Consider the following 17,143-nt stretch of genomic DNA (forward strand, 5'->3'; position numbering starts at 1 on the left):
TCTTGCAAACAAAGTTTCTAAAGGTGAAGTCGTCGTCGTTGACTCTGTAAAATTATCAGGTCTTGTGGTGGACAACTCTTTAGACAGAGTATATAACAAAAGACTAAATTTTTTGAAAATAATATTTTTTTTATTGAAAATTCATTAAAAAAATTAATAACTTTATAATGATAATGTGTCTAAATTAAAATCTTTCACGTGGCTTTTAAAATAGGAAGTTTATTTTGAAAATTTCGATTTATTCTGATATAAAATTAATCCGAGTGAATATAAATTATAAAGAAAAATTTTACAACCCAGCCAATTTTCATTTACGATTATTGGCACTACACGTAAACCGCCTCTGCAAGACACACAGTTTTGATTAATGATTCATAATTTTCAATGACATCAGGACTCATTTATCTTGAATATTGTACAAACTACTGTTTCCATATTGTTTGTTTTATCCGAAAAATAATACGAGTGCCAAGAATTTATTTTACCTGTCGAGGGATTTTTCAAGGTCACGAAAAGTTTGACACAATTTTTAATAATAGAATTTCAAGTTTTTTGATATCTCGTGAACAAAAAAGCAACTCAGACTCCTGTGATTAGAGGTCAGAGCGAGATTTTCTGTTACCAGAGTTGACTGTCGTTTCCAAAGTAAAAAGAAGAATCAAGGCAACTAACCTTAAGTCATAAAGGCCAGGTACTGGCCTCAAATTAATCCCAAGCTCGGGCTCGCTTACGATATGTTAGAGGTTGACGAAGAGCCAGTGAAAAATTCGCGCAGTCTTAAATAAAATCCAAGACAATGCCCGTCCATATAAATCGATTGGAAGCTGTTGTTAGATCAAGGGAAATATTGTTGGGTTAATTCCAAATAAATTATAAAAAAAAATAACTCAATAACAACGTAGATAACTCATTATAAAGCTAGGACCAATGGCTATGAGATGGTGATTGTACGACTCGAATCAATTTTTTTGCTCGCGAATGTATATTTAGTTTATTATAATAATTAGTAGTTACATAACTTGGCAATTGGTCAAAATGTGAGAAAAAACCATATGTGAGACTTCACCAATATCTGGAAATTAGGATAACATAAATAATACACCATGAAAAATTGTTTTATGTATACACAATAAATAAAATATTTCTGTTATTTATATTTTTATTATTTAATTTTAGTTGAAACTAACTAGAACAGAAACCTTTTTTCGTACTTTTTATGTTTTATATTATTATTTCTATAATATATACGAGGTCAGGTTAAAAAATTCTTTTTCTTTCTTATAAAATTATTATAATTTGTGTACTTAGGATATTTTCTACATTAGTAAGATCAAATAACTTTTCAGAACGCGTAGGAACGTATCGAAAAACATCAAAAACCGAAATAATAGACCGTGAAGACAAACAAACATACATTAAGGATGGAATTGGTGGAGGTCCGGGAACGAATTCACAAAAAGCAACATTAGGTTCGAAAGGAGGTTCGCAACAACTGCAAGAAGATATTGAATTACCAGTAGGCGATGAATCATTGCCTTGGAGACAAAAAAGAGTGCGAAAAACTTACAGGAAAGATTCAACGAGTCTTCAAAGAATTGAAGAACAACAAAAATCACAGGTTCAACCATGGACACAACAACAGATAATTCTAAAGAAAACTAAAATAGAAAAGAAAGATATTGAAAGAGAAAAATTAGAGGATGTTACTTTGAAGCCTCTTAAACAACCTTATACAGAAACTGAGGATAAGACTATGTTAGAATTCGAAACAGAACAAATTACACAAGAAAAAGGTTTGTCTAAGAAAGATTGGCGTAAAGAAAGAAGACCAGAACAACATATACAACAACACCTTGAAACTGAGGATACTACTAAATTGAAAATTATAGAACAAGAACTAATCGAGACTGATCAAAAACTACAACAAAAAGATTGGCGTAAGCAAAGAACTCGAATAGAAAAACAATTCCATGAAGAAGACAAAATTTTGTTAAAATTAGATGAAAATATTACTGAACAACAAGAACAGACTGCAGAATTCAAAGACTGGAGAAAGAAAAAAATAACTGAAGATATTCCACATAAAAAGCAAGAAGAAGTTCAAAGAGAAATAGAAAAACCAGTACAAGAACCAATACCTTGGAATAAACAAGAAATAGTATTGAAAAAGACACCGAGACAACAAAAAGAAATACCAAAAGAAACATTAGAAGAAGTTTCTCTAAAACCGTTAAAGGCCGGATCTGAAACACAACCAGATGAAGATGAAATGAGGAAACCTAAACAAGAAATAGAATCAACTCAGATTGTTGAAGATACATCTGTTTTAAGAATAGATGAGAATCAGAACGTGATTGAAAGTCAACAATTAGAAGCACGTGATTGGAGACAACGCAAGAAACCAGAAACTGAAGAACGACCAAAACCTAAGATGCCATGGAATAAACAAGAGATTAAATTGAAGAAAACGCATAAGGAACACAGAGAAATCGTTAAAGAGAGAATAGAAGATGAGAAAACTGAAATCCCGCAATATAAAGTAACAGAAGAAGTATCCACATTTGAGGAAGGTGAAGAGGAAATTGTACCATGGAAAAAACATGCTCTCGCTATTAAACGTACTAAGATAGAAAAGAAAGAACAAGTAAAAGATATCGTGGAAGAAGACGAACTCAAACCTTTCAAAAAACATCACGTTGAAGAAAAAACTCTAATTAAAGATACGGAAGTAGAATCTCAACAGATTCCAAAGGAACAAGATGTACCTGATACGAAATCATGGCGAAAACCAAAACAACCACTCAAGGCTGGTGTAGAAGAAGAACAGCAAGTTGTACCAGAAACTCAACAGCTCGAAAAGAAACTTACAGAGATATATAAAGTAAAAGAAGATGACATTGATTTGCAAAAACCAAAAGAAGAAGTAGTTCCATGGAACAAACAAGCTATTACTTTGAAGCGAACGAAAAAGGAACGCAAGGAAATTGTTAAAGATGAGATAGAGAAAGTAGAGTTGAAACCATTCAAGAAACAGCATATAGAAGAAGAAGTTATTATAAAAGACGTGGAAGAGGAGAAAGAAGAAGATAAACGAAAGAAAGTTGACAAGAAGATTGAAAAAGACAAAATTGTAAGAGATGATAGAATCGTAATTGAAGAACAAAAGATAACCGAGCAAGTTCCAAAGGAAGAAACTGTGAAAACAGATATAGCAAGGGTGGAAGATGTTCCTGAAATCCAACAGCCCGATACAAAATCTTGGCGCAAGCCTAGACAACCTCTGAAATCAGAAGTAGAGCAGCAACAACCAGTTGTTCCTGAAGAGGAACAGGCTGAAGAAGTTCCAAAAGAGATATGCAAAGTAATAGAAGAAGATATTGATTTGCAAAAACCAAAAGAAGAAGTAGTTCCGTGGAACAAACAAGCTATTACTTTGAAACGAACTAAAAAGGAACGAAAGGAAATTGTTAAAGATGAGATAGAGAAAGTAGCGCTGAAACCATTCAAGAAGCAGCATATAGAAGAAGAAGTTATTATAAAAGACGTGGAAAAGGAGAAAGAAGAAGATAAACGAAAGAAAGTTGACAAGAAAATTGGAAAAGACAAAATTGTAAGAGATAATAGAATCGAAATTGAAGAACAAAAGATAACCGAGCAAGTTCCAAAGGAAGAAACTGTGAAAACAGATATAGCAAAGGTGGAAGATGTTACTGAAATCCAACAGCCTGATACAAAATCTTGGCGCAAGCCTAGACAACCTCTGAAGCCAGAAGTAGAGGAGCAACAACCAGTTGTTCCTGAAGAAGAAAAACTTGAGGAAGTGCCTAAAGACATATACAAGGTAAAAGAAGAAGACATTGATTTGCAAAAACCAAAAGAAGAAGTAGTTCCATGGAACAAACAAGCTATTACTTTGAAACGAACGAAAAAGGAACGAAAGGAAATTGTTAAAGATGAGTTAGAGAAAGTAGAGTTGAAACCATTCAAGAAGCAGCATATAGAAGAAGAAGTTATTATAAAAGACGTGGAAGAGGATAAAGAAGGAGATAAACGAAAGAAAGTTGACAAGAAGATTGAAAAAGACAAAATTGTAAGAGATGATAGAATCGAAATTGAAGAACAGAAGATAACCGAGGAAGTTCCAAAGGAAGAAACTGTGAAAACAGATATAGCAAAGGTGGAAGATGTTCCTGAAATCCAACAGCTTGATACAAAATCTTGGCGCAAGCCTAGACAACCTCTGAAGCCAGAAGTAGAGGAGCAACAACCAGTTGTTCCTGAAGAAGAAAAACTTGAGGAAGTGCCTAAAGACATATACAAGGTAAAAGAAGAAGACATTTATTTGCAAAAACCAAAAGAAGAAGTAGTTCCGTGGAACAAACAAGCTATTACTTTGAAGCGAACGAAAAAGGAACGAAAGGAAATTGTTAAAGATGAGTTAGAGAAAGTAGAGTTGAAACCATTCAAGAAACAGCATATAGAAGAAGAAGTTATGATAAAAGACGTGGAAGAGGATAAAGAAGAAGATAAACGAAAGAAAATTGACAAGAAGATTGAAAAAGACAAAATTGTAAGAGATGATAGAATCGAAATTGAAGAACAAAAGATAACCGAGCAAGTTCCAAAGGAAGAAACTGTGAAAACAGATATAGCAAAGGTGGAAGATGTTCCTGAAATCCAACAGCCCGATACAAAATCTTGGCGCAAGCCTAGACAACCTCTGAAGCCAGAGGTAGAGCAGCAAAAACCGATTGTTGCTGAAGAGGAACAGGCTGAGGAAGTTCCAAAAGAGATATTTAAAGTAATAGAAGAAGATATTGATTTACAAAAACCAAAAGAAGAAGTAGTTCCGTGGAACAAACAAGCTATTACTTTGAAACGAACGAAAAAGGAACGAAAGGAAATTGTTAAAGATGAGTTAGAGAAAGTAGAGTTGAAACCATTCAAGAAGCAGCATATAGAAGAAGAAGTTATTATAAAAGACGTGGAAGAGGATAAAGAAGGAGATAAACGAATGAAAATTACCAAGAAGATTGAAAAAGACAAAATTGTAAGAGATGATAGAATCGAAATTGAAGAACAAAAGATAACCGAGCAAGTTCAAAAGGAAGAAACTGTGAAAACAGATATAGCAAAGGTGGAAGATGTTCCTGAAATCCAACAGCCCGATACAAAATCTTGGCGCAAGCCTAGACAACCTCTGAAGCCAGAGGTAGAGCAGCAAAAACCGATTGTTGCTGAAGAGGAACAGGCTGAGGAAGTTCCAAAAGAGATATTTAAAGTAATAGAAGAAGATATTGATTTACAAAAACCAAAAGAAGAAGTAGTTCCGTGGAACAAACAAGCTATTACTTTGAAACGAACGAAAAAGGAACGAAAGGAAATTGTTAAAGATGAGTTAGAGAAAGTAGAGTTGAAACCATTCAAGAAGCAGCATATAGAAGAAGAAGTTATTATAAAAGACGTGGAAGAGGATAAAGAAGGAGATAAACGAATGAAAATTACCAAGAAGATTGAAAAAGACAAAATTGTAAGAGATGATAGAATCGAAATTGAAGAACAAAAGATAACCGAGCAAGTTCCAAAGGAAGAAACTGTGAAAACAGATATAGCAAAGGTGGAAGATGTTCCTGAAATCCAACAGCCCGATACAAAATCTTGGCGCAAGCCTAGACAACCTCTGAAGCCAGAGGTAGAGCAGCAAAAACCGATTGTTGCTGAAGAGGAACAGGCTGAGGAAGTTCCAAAAGAGATATTTAAAGTAATAGAAGAAGATATTGATTTACAAAAACCAAAAGAAGAAGTAGTTCCGTGGAACAAACAAGCTATTACTTTGAAACGAACGAAAAAGGAACGAAAGGAAATTGTTAAAGATGAGTTAGAGAAAGTAGAGTTGAAACCATTCAAGAAGCAGCATATAGAAGAAGAAGTTATTATAAAAGACGTGGAAGAGGATAAAGAAGGAGATAAACGAATGAAAATTACCAAGAAGATTGAAAAAGACAAAATTGTAAGCGATGATAGAATCGAAATTGAAGAACAAAAGATAACCGAGCAAGTTCCAAAGGAAGAAACTGTGAAAACAGATATGGCAAAAGTGGACGATGTTCCTGAAACTAAACAGCCCGATACAAAATCTTGGCGGAAGCCTAGACAACCTCTGAAGCCAGAAGTAGAGGAGCAACAACCAGTTGTTCCTGAAGAAGAAAAACTTGAGGAAGTGCCTAAAGACATATACAAGGTAAAAGAAGAAGACATTGATTTGCAAAAACCAAAAGAAGAAGTAGTTCCATGGAACAAACAAGCTATTACTTTGAAACGAACGAAAAAGGAACGAAAGGAAATTGTTAAAGATGAGTTAGAGAAAGTAGAGTTGAAACCATTCAAGAAGCAGCATATAGAAGAAGAAGTTATTATAAAAGACGTGGAAGAGGATAAAGAAGGAGATAAACGAAAGAAAGTTGACAAGAAGATTGAAAAAGACAAAATTGTAAGAGATGATAGAATCGAAATTGAAGAACAGAAGATAACCGAGGAAGTTCCAAAGGAAGAAACTGTGAAAACAGATATAGCAAAGGTGGAAGATGTTCCTGAAATCCAACAGCTTGATACAAAATCTTGGCGCAAGCCTAGACAACCTCTGAAGCCGGAGGTAGAGCAGCAAAAACCGATTGTTCTTGAAGAGGAACAGGCTGAGGAAGTTCCAAAAGAGATATTTAAAGTAATAGAAGAAGATATTGATTTGCGAAAACCAAAAGAAGAAGTAGTTCCATGGAACAAACAAGCTATTACTTTGAAACGAACTAAAAAGGAACGAAAGGAAATTGTTAAAGATGAGTTAGAGAAAGTAGAGCTGAAACCATTCAAGAAAGAGGAAATCGAAGAGAAAGATGTGATAAAAGATGTAGAAGAAGAAAAGGGAGATATTGATTTGAAAAAACGGAAGAAGAGTATCAAAAAAGTTAGAGAAGACAAAAAATTGAAAGATGAAAGAATTGAAATTGAAGAACAAGATCAAGAAGTGCAGTTTCCTAAAGAAGAGATAGTCGAAACCAAATCAGCAGAGGTGGAAGAGGTTCCCGAAACCAAGCAACCTGAAACAAAATCATGGCGTAAACCGAAACAACCAATTAAAGGCGAAGACGCCCAGGAACAAGTACTCAAGCCTGAAGAAACTCAACAGCCAGAAGAAACAGTTAAAGATATATATAAGGTACACGAGGAAGAAATTATCATTCAAAAAACTGAGGAAGAAATTATTCCTTGGAATAAAGAAGCTGTAAAACTCAAGCCAACACAAGTACAAAAGAAAGAACATGTCAAAGATTTAGAGAAAGTAGAACTTAGACCTTTGAAGAAAAAGACCTTGGAAGGTAAAATAATTTCATCATCCTCAGAAGAAGAGGAAGAAGAAGAGATACATACCGATAAATCCAAGCGAAAGATAAGAAAGAAGAAAAGAAAGGTAAAACCAGAGAAAACTGCAATTCCTGATGAAAAGGCAGTCGAACAATCAAAAGATGAAGAAGAAGAGAGAGATCAAGAAGAAAAAATACCAGATTCGATTATAATAGAAACAGTTACAGTAGTTGAAGATACTATAGTATTAAAAGTAGAAGATAAAGAAAAGCTTAAACCTAAAGTTGCTAAAAAATACGATCAAGAAGAAATAAAACCAGAAGAAGTAAAACTGAAACCAGTTAAGCGTCCCGAAACTAAGACTGAAGAAGAAACTGAAATTGAAAAAGTCAGTTTGAAACCAATCCCCAAAGAAGAAACTATAATAGAAGAGAAAACGACAAGAAAAATTAAACCCAAGAAGCCAACAAAATATGAAGAACTGCCTGAAATTGAGGATAACGATAAATACATTCCTGAAGTGGCGGATAAAGTCGATTTCGACAAAAAACCAAAGGAGGAACAAGAAACGCAGAGTATCCCATGGCAACGACAAGAAAAACCGAAGAAGGATATCCCAGAAGAAGAAAAAATTACAATTAAAATTGGAAAAGGAAAAATACCTAAAAAAGAGGAAACAAAAGAAGAGGTTAATTTGAAACCAGTTAAGAAAACTCCACAAGAAGTCCAAAAAATAACGGAAATCACGACACCAAAGAAAATACCAAAAACTGATGTTGAATCTAAAGATTTAGGAGAAATTAACTTACAGATACCTTCAAAAACTGAAGAAGAGAAGATTGACGTCGTAATAATGCAACCGGTGGCACAATCGGATGAAATTCGAGAAGCAGAACCCATAGCTGAAGAAACGACAGCTCCTTGGAGGAGAACACCAAAAGAAAAGCCGAAAGAAATCGAGGAATCCAAAGATTGGCCTAAAGGTAAAAGAAAACCTATTCCAGAGGAAGAAAAAGAAGATATCAAACTCAAACCCATTTCCAAAGATAAATCTGCTCTGCCAGAATATAAAATTGAAACGGAGGATGTAAAACGAGAAACTCCAACAGAAGTTGAAATAGAAGAGGTCGAAGATCAAATATCAATAAAGCCAATCGCAAAGAAAACCAAGAAAGAGAAGCAGAAAACAAAATCAAAAATACCGGAAACAGAAAAACCGGAATTATCACTAGTAGAAGAAAAGATAGATTATCAAACTCCAGAAGTTGAGGAAGTTGTACAACTAAAACCGGAAAAAGTAGAAGAAGTTCCCATAGAAGACACCAAAGTAGTCATGTCTACGACTGAAATAAAACTAATAGAGAAGAAAGTAGTATCCAAGACGCCCGAAGAAATTGTGCAACAGCCTACGGAAGAGAAAGATCAAGAAGAATTCCAGAAAGATATTACCGTGAAAATATCATCTAAAAAAATCAAAAAAGACAAACCAAAGATGGTTTCATTTGATGATAGTCAACCTATTCCAGAATTAGAGATAATTTCTCAAAAAAGGATAACAGAAACAATCGATAAATTACCAGTAGAAAATCTAACTGACGATGTAGAAATTAAAGAAAAGACAACGCATAAAACAGTAATGGAAAAAACTATCGGAAGGAGAGCCAAAAAGAAGACCGTTGCTCCCAGATTTATCCAAAGAGTTGAACCTGTTGTTGCGGAAGAAGGTAAACCGGCAATTATAACCTGTAAAGTTGAAGGTACTCCATTCCCCGAAATAACATGGTACAAAAACGAAAAAATATTCCAAGCTAACGAAAGAGCTTTCGTTAATATCGTTGAAGATACAGTCACCTTGGAGTTTGCGAAAGTAGAACCTCAAGATGTTGCTATTTATTCTTGCAAAGCTACAAATTCGGCTGGTGCAGCAACATCTACAGCTAACCTTGTCATTTTAGGTACAAAATAATTTGTAGTGTGGCTTCGAATCAAAATAAGAATTAATTATAAAATCGCCTGTGTTGCCTTTAACAATCGCTGCTCTCTTTAAAAATTTCGCTTTTTATACCTTGCTTTTAATTATGTATTTATTTTTTATTAATTCTTGTAGAAAAAGAAGAAACTGGCGAAGCTCCTCATTTCGTACAACCTCTACAACCTCAAATAGTTAAAGAAACGGACGTAGCTAGAATGGAATGCATAGTAACCGGTCATCCAACACCAAAAGTATCTTGGTTCAAAGAAGGAAAACCTATCAAATCGAGTCCTGAACATAAAATTGCTTTTAATCCCGAAACTGGTTCGGCTACGTTAGAAATTTTAAAACCGACACCATTAGATGAAAGAGTCTACAGTGTTAAAGCCAAAAATAAGTTTGGTAGCGCCGAATGTAGGGCCAATTTAGTTATTTCTAAATCGTTAGCAGTAACACAACCGATCGTTATGCATGCACCGAAGATAACAAAACCTGTAGAAGCAGTATTAGCTCGATCCGATGAAGATATAGTTTTGGAATCTAGTTTCGAAGGTACTCCAACACCAGAAATTACTTGGTTAAGAAACGGTACCGAAATCAAACCAAATCTAGATTATAACATCGAAACTACTGATAATAACACAAAACTTATAATAAAGAAAACAGTGAACAAGAAACAGAAAGGTGGAAAATACGAAGTACGAGCGAAAAATGAAAGAGGCGAAGCCAGATCTTCCGGTTCCGTACAAATCGTCGAACAAACATACGACGCCCAACCGCCGAGATTCACAGAAGTTATCAAACCTCAAAAAGCTACATTCGGGGAAGTCGTTATACTGGAAGCTAAAGTTGAAGCTGTTCCAGACGCTACGTTCCAATGGTTCCACGAAACTACACCCATAGAAACGTCAGAAGCTACGCGTATATTTACAAAAGACAACAAATCCGTTCTACTAATTTCCGAAATCACCCCACAATACGCAGGATCGATTACTTGCAGAGCTGAAAACGTAGCAGGTTCCGTAACTTGTTCAGCGACAATATCAATAATAGAAAATACAGATTTCGAAGAAACAACCGAATTGGTGTATCCAAGATTCGTCAAAAGACTTTCTCCTATTAGAGTTATGGACGGAGATCGAGTGGAATTCAGTTGTGTAGTTACAGGTAAACCCACACCGAAAGTCGAATGGTTCCATAAGAACTTACCAGTTAAAGAAGCTAAAGACGTTACAATCTATCAAGATACAGAAGGAGTTTGTACTCTAGCTATTACTGAAGTTTTTCCGGAAAACGCTGGTGAATATACTTGTCTAGCCGTTAACCGAGAAGGAGAAGCTATTTGTAAAGCTTCTTTAATTGTCGAAGCTTACGAGTACGTTCCTGATTCTGAATTAGGACAAATGACTGGATCCGAAGAAGACCTTTTAGCCGATAAGGTAAAAAAAACTATTCCTTTTACTATTTTTTCAAAACAATTAACTTTATATTTCGTAGACTATTAGTGAAACTGACTACTTCCCATCGGACAGCGACGTAGAATGTGCTCCAAAGATAATCAAAAAGTTGCCGCAAGTGATTCAAGCTAAAGATGGAGAAATAACCAGGTACGATACTTATTTTATTATTTTCCATGGATCGGGGATCATATCAAGAGTTTATAATATCTGCGAAGCACATTTATGTTCAGTTACCTTGGAAAGCGATGGATTCGAGTATTGGCATGAAGCAACTTGGTTGATTTTGCAGCCCCTTCTAATTAAAATGTTCATATAGGATCCTTAGATTACTTGTTTTGGAAAGACCTCTATATACTCAAGGTTATTTTGCTTTTAGGCGGTTATCTAAAAAAGTTTCTTCTACTAATTTAATGATTTCTGGAGTAGTCACCTTCACAGGACCTCCAACGCGTGTGATGATTCCAATATTCAGCGAGGTGTTTAATCCTTCTTTAGCTAAAACTGGATTTGTGATATTTTTTCAAACAAAACAACAACTCGAAGCAGCAAGTTGAAACTTGTCTTAAGCTTGCTGAGACTTGTCACTAACGCTTGCGATTAATGCGTGATGCCAAGAACTCATTCTGTAACAGATATTCTGGAAGATTCAATAACATCCACATTTATATGTTTGATTGTGCATAGACGAAGAAATTATGGTCTAAATAAAACTAAATTAGAAATATTATGAGAAAGAAACATTTTTTAAACAATCTACGGAAGGAAAATGCACTTGCACATGCACAAGAGACAATCATGGAAGTTGGAGAAGAAAAAGTGTAGAAAGAAATCCGTTCATGCGATGTTAATCCTTTGAGCTATAAATTTTGGTCATATCTGAAGGAAAAGAGGTCATACATGCTTTCCAACTGTACTAAATTCTTAAGACAAAGAACTATTTAGTGTAGTTGCTTTATATTCTTATTCCTTCTAACCTTACATTCTTCTAGTGATTTTTCGTTTAATTTTAATATCTTTATCATTGTTTTATACCTGCAACGATTATTACTTCGTTATTTTCAATTCGAAATACTCTGATATATAGTATTGACTTTCATCTTTTTAAATCTGACCTTATAAAAGTTATGTTCAATACTACATGGTACGAACCGTGTTACTAGCGCCCTCTATGAGCGTCATATATATGAAAACAATTACAATGTTGTCAATAGCTTCGGCAAAATCGTATTATGTGCGTATAAATTTTTTTTCTACATATCCTAAAGATCTTTTTTGAAACATCCAGTATATATATATATATATATATATATATATATATTGCATTCATTCGTTTTAGATTTGAGGTACAAGCTACTGGTAAACCAAAACCCGAAGGAAAATGGTTGAAGCACGGAGAAGAAATAATTCCTTCTAACGAATTCATTATCGAAAACTTTGATGATGGAACTTCGGTTTTAACAATTTCTGAAGTATTTCCTGATGATACCGGAGATATAGTTTACGAAGCTACAAATCCACTCGGTGTAGCCGTTACTACAACTGAATTAGTCGTAGAAACAGTCGAAGGTAAAACTTTTTTTCTAATTCTTAGATAATGAATAATATTTTTTATTTCAGCGATTGTGGCTTCGAACCTATTTCCTTTTAAATTCCCCCAGGTTTTTCCACATATTTTTAACACGACACCGATTTTACTAAACGTATTATTCACATCGTTATAAAACGTTAATTTCCATATGAAAACTGAAACATTTTGATCTTTATATACAGTACGACCAAATATCTCAAAATCTAATAATTTCCAATAACTTAATATCGATATATTTCAACAGGTATTGTAGGTACAAAGGAATACCGTAAACCGGAATGGGTAACACATATGGAAGAATTATCCGCGGCCCTTAAAGGTAATAAACACAAATACACCAGCTTGCAGCATGCTATTTCATCAGAATTATCAGCTGATAGCTTAGAAAACATACCAAAGCAAGGTAAGGTTGAACAACGCCGAGAAAACGAAGAAACTAGACAACATTTTTACTTAAAAGAAGTACATTTAACCGAAGCTTCATCGCATATTTCAATTCAAAGCGAACCCACTGCTGCGTTACAGAGAACCAACAATTTTATCTCTACAGCAATGAGCGATTATCTAAATTCCCACAGACATTCCCTTAGTTCCGTTATGGAACTCATAAATTCAACTGGTACGTACGACGCCGAAGAATATTTCGAAGCGGAAGCTGCTTCTTCCGATAAAGATATACTAGAACCCGATAATCAATCGGAACCTTTCTATATACTGTCACCTATAGAAGAAAAAAGCGAACCGTCTACTAGAAGCAGTAGTTTGAAGGGAAGTAACGGTTCCGAAAAAAGACGATACGAATCGTTTAGTAAATACTCAAGCTCTTGTAACGTTATATCTTCAGAACCTATGGACGGTAAATATTTGCCAGAAAAATATCAAACATTCCCGAGGGTTAATAAAGAAAATTATTCAAAAGACGAAGAAGACTACGAAATAGTAGATAATAGTACTATGTATCCCTTGGAACCTAGAGAGATAGATCCAAGCGCGTTCTTCCAATTACACACCGCTGATAGTCAAGAAGAATTACAAGAATTTTTGTTATTAGAAAGCGAGTGTATGGGAGATAATGATAAAGGATTAGCTTCCGCTTTCCTTTCTTCGAATTACGAACATTCCAAAGGTAACATCTAACCCCGGATGTGTGTGACGTGATACTAATTTTATGTTTGTTGTTGTTTGTTTTTGTGCATCTTGTTTAGACCAGTAGAATACCTTCCAGCATGGCGAGACAATGAACATTTGAAAAAAAAAACAGGTAATCAATAGTCTAAATTAGTTTAACTTTATTCCTTTGAGTTGGATATTCTTCATTATTATCTAAAACTCTAGATGACTCTCGATCTCGTTTTGTTCACCCTACCATCTTGAAATGAATTGCAATCTAAGGGCCGGGAATTTACCAATAAATTAGCAAAGACTTTTTAAATTGAGGCTTACCACTTCGGGCAGTAGAAAGCTTGTCGTTCAGTGGTCTCTTTTCCTTTCTTAAAGAAACTACAAGAGTTGTAGGAAGTTTTTACGATGATATTCAGATGGAACAGTGTCCAATAACTCTAGTTAGCTCATCTAACTGTTGTTTACTCCAGGTATACATCAGATATCAAAGATTGGGCGCAGTCCCATACTAGCTTTGACTCAATTTTATAAAAATCAAGTACTCAAATGGCTGCTCTGGTCTAATATCTATCAGATGGAGAAGTTATAAACCATTTGAGATATCGAGTTTGATCCAAGTTGTCCATGTTTCATTTTTGCGCCATAAATGAACCTCGTTGGAATTCAATTTCTCCATTACTGTAGACTAATTTCATAGTGTTTTTATTGAAGCATAGTTTGGAAGACATGGCATCTATGGACACCCTACATTTATTTAGAATGCTGATATCCCCCAGTCAAGTCGCTGGGGACTTCTTTGTCCGCTGTATTCAATCACTTTCTATAAAGATAATATAAAAGAAGTTTCAACTCGTAGTGCTGCCGTTGGACGCGTTGCAGCTTATCTAGGATTGTTTTTCCAATGTTTCATAGTAATTTGTACATTCAGTCCATCATTTATGGCTTACTGCTTGGAGGTGTTGCATCTATGTCAGTCTGACTCAAGAGATAAATGGACCTCGTCCATTCCGAGGGCTTTTTCTTCTAGTAAATAAAACTAGGATGATCTTCGAGAGGTTTATGTCTTCATTGGCTATATCATCATAATATGCAAATTATTTCTTTTTAATTGTGTAACTTCGAAGAAAATCCAACTTACAAAATCTGATTTTGCATTCAAAATAATTAGCCCAAAATTTTGTGCAATACTTAAATGTTATTATTGAAGAAATGTTACCCTTAAATTAATAATATGAGTTTGAAAATATTTCCTTCTCCATTATTAATAAGTTATGTAGTTAACATTATCTTAAAAAAAATTCTATAATCAAATGACTAAAGCTTTCGAATTTTTTAGCTGCGCAAAGTCCCCCGACGTTTATTAAAGAAATCACCAACATTTTCACAACTGAAGCAGAAACCATAAAATTCGAATGTTTCATTTCTGGGACACCTCAACCAGGTGAAAATATCAAAAAAAGATATAGAAGAATCAAATGATTCTGATAATTTTTGTTTCAGATGTGATATGGTATCACAACGACAAAATCATTCGGAATACTGACCGTATCAAAGTGAAGATTGAAGATAATACAACGAGTGTAAATATTACAGACGTACAACTTGAAGATATGGGAACATACGTTTGTAAAGCAATAAGCGAAATAGGAGAAGCCGTTACTAAAGCTACCTTAAACGTACAAGAAATACCAGAATATAAAAAAGAACAAATCAAAATACGAAAAGCAAAAGAACAAGAAGAAAAAGTTAAGAAAGAACGCGTTAAGATTGAAAAGAAGAAAGACATACGTAAACGCGTAACAACAACAATAACAGATGAAGAAAAACCAGTAGATGTAACTGAAATACAAGCAATCGAATCAACTGAAGAAATACCAGAAGCTGAAAAACCAGCTAAAGCTAAACCTATATTAGACATTAAAGAACCTCTTAAAACAGAAGCCATTGCTACAGCTAAAAAGATCGATGATCAAGAATCAGAAGAAATACCAAAAGAAAAAGCTACAGAATTACTATCGCCGGCAGAAGCGACTTACGCCGAAGAAATACTTACCGAAGAAATTATTAAAGATATAGAAAAGATTCTTCCGAGAACATCTAAAGCTACAAGAACTGTTCAGTCTGGTGTAACCGAATTAGTTGATATAACAGAAGTTAATTTGGAACAAATTATCGAACGTTGTGAAAAGATTATTCGTAAAAGCGAGCTTAAAATGGCTAAAGAAGTTTCGGAAATGCTCAAATTTATAAAACCTAAAGAATTCGGACCGGGAGAAAATCCGTTACGAGAAATAGCAGAAATCGGCTATTTACTAAAAAACGGTATTACCGTCAAAGAAATTACAGTCCTCTACGAAGAAGACAGATTCCCCTCTTTGAAATCACCGCAAGCCCAATCCGCCATGGTGAACGTCGTCGAGCGTAAAGGATACGGACCGTTGGTATCCGAAGTTTTAACTGAAGAGAGTACCGTTGACGAAACTGTACTTGCTGCTACTGTAGGTTTCAGAGCGTTCATGAAAATGGTGGAAGCTAACTATGTCACTATTGAAGAAGTCATAACTAGTTTTACTCCTCAGGATTTCCTTCAACGGTTATGGGAAACTGCAGAAGTAACTGAGGTAAATCTAATGCTTTTCAAATATTTCATTCGGATTGTTAATTCCTTTTGTTAAGTGTGGATTTGCTTGCTCGATTGAATTTTGATGTTTGAGAGCTCGTATTGTCGTGGTGGAGAACGATTGGTTTCTTTGATTTTTTCGAACCACTTAAAATTGACCGTTCTACCTTGCTCTAATAGAAAAATGACGATATGTCCAGTTATTTGAGGTTCTGCGATCGAATAATTTGGTTATTTGAACCATTGGGTTGCAAACAAGAACTGCACGGCGAATTACTCATCAATTCGATGTTTAGACTGTTCAAAAACGTTTTCTTTTGAATTGATTTGTGAGATTTCACATCATCGTGGTTAATGATTCATCTTCTGCGATTGGTTCCCTGATTTTTTCAACGAAGGTAGTTGTATCATTCAGAATTGACCATTCTACCTTGCTCTAATGGAGCCGGCGAACTTGAACACAACTTTTGTTGGATGTGGCTCATCTTAAAAGACCCAAATGCCTGTCATGATCTTATAGACGTCGTTTGTTTCAGGTTACTTCCAAGACAGTTACAGAAATTGTTACAATTGGAGAAGAAGTTGAAATAATTGAAGGTGAGTTTATATTAAAAACGAAATCGAAAATTTGAGAAATTTAATTTCAGATTCAAGAATAACAAGAAAGGATAGGATAGAGAAGAAAGATATTGAAGGTGAGATAACTTGATTTATGTGTTTTTGGTTATTGTTATATTTCGAAAATTTTTTAATTACACTAGTAGTTAGTAAGTGCTTCTGGTGTAAATCGGGTCGCATATCTACATATTTTTAAAAAAATTTTGTGCATAGAATAGTGAAAACTGCTAACGCAAGCCTATAGAAATAATTTTTCTTCCAAAAAAAAAATCAGCTTTTGCGTAGTGTCGTAGGAAGTGTAGATAAAGTGAAGCATGGCTTTAAATAGTGTTAACAGCTCAGCTAAGGTGAGTTCTATATTAACGTTCACAACAAAATTACTCTTAGATCATAATTTAGCATAA

At 34.6% G+C, this 17,143-nt stretch overlaps 1 protein-coding gene across 2 annotated transcripts in view; it reads left to right on the top strand.

Annotated features, from left to right (window-relative positions):
* The window catches only part of LOC130441960 (titin), a 159,229-nt gene that overhangs the window by 92,550 nt on the left and 49,536 nt on the right, over window positions 1-17,143 (top strand). For both annotated transcript variants that reach the window (XM_056775888.1, XM_056775887.1), the window contains 9 exons: window positions 1,347-9,314; window positions 9,467-10,770; window positions 10,829-10,938; window positions 12,128-12,357; window positions 12,624-12,698; window positions 14,838-14,942; window positions 15,002-16,122; window positions 16,658-16,718; window positions 16,769-16,816. In XM_056775888.1, the coding sequence (XP_056631866.1) occupies window positions 1,347-9,314; window positions 9,467-10,770; window positions 10,829-10,938; window positions 12,128-12,357; window positions 12,624-12,698; window positions 14,838-14,942; window positions 15,002-16,122; window positions 16,658-16,718; window positions 16,769-16,816 (11,022 nt within the window). The remainder of the gene's footprint in view (window positions 1-1,346; window positions 9,315-9,466; window positions 10,771-10,828; window positions 10,939-12,127; window positions 12,358-12,623; window positions 12,699-14,837; window positions 14,943-15,001; window positions 16,123-16,657; window positions 16,719-16,768; window positions 16,817-17,143) is intronic.

This window comes from Diorhabda sublineata, chromosome 3 (assembly GCF_026230105.1).
Source record: "Diorhabda sublineata isolate icDioSubl1.1 chromosome 3, icDioSubl1.1, whole genome shotgun sequence".
Lineage (NCBI taxonomy): Eukaryota > Metazoa > Arthropoda > Insecta > Coleoptera > Chrysomelidae > Diorhabda > Diorhabda sublineata.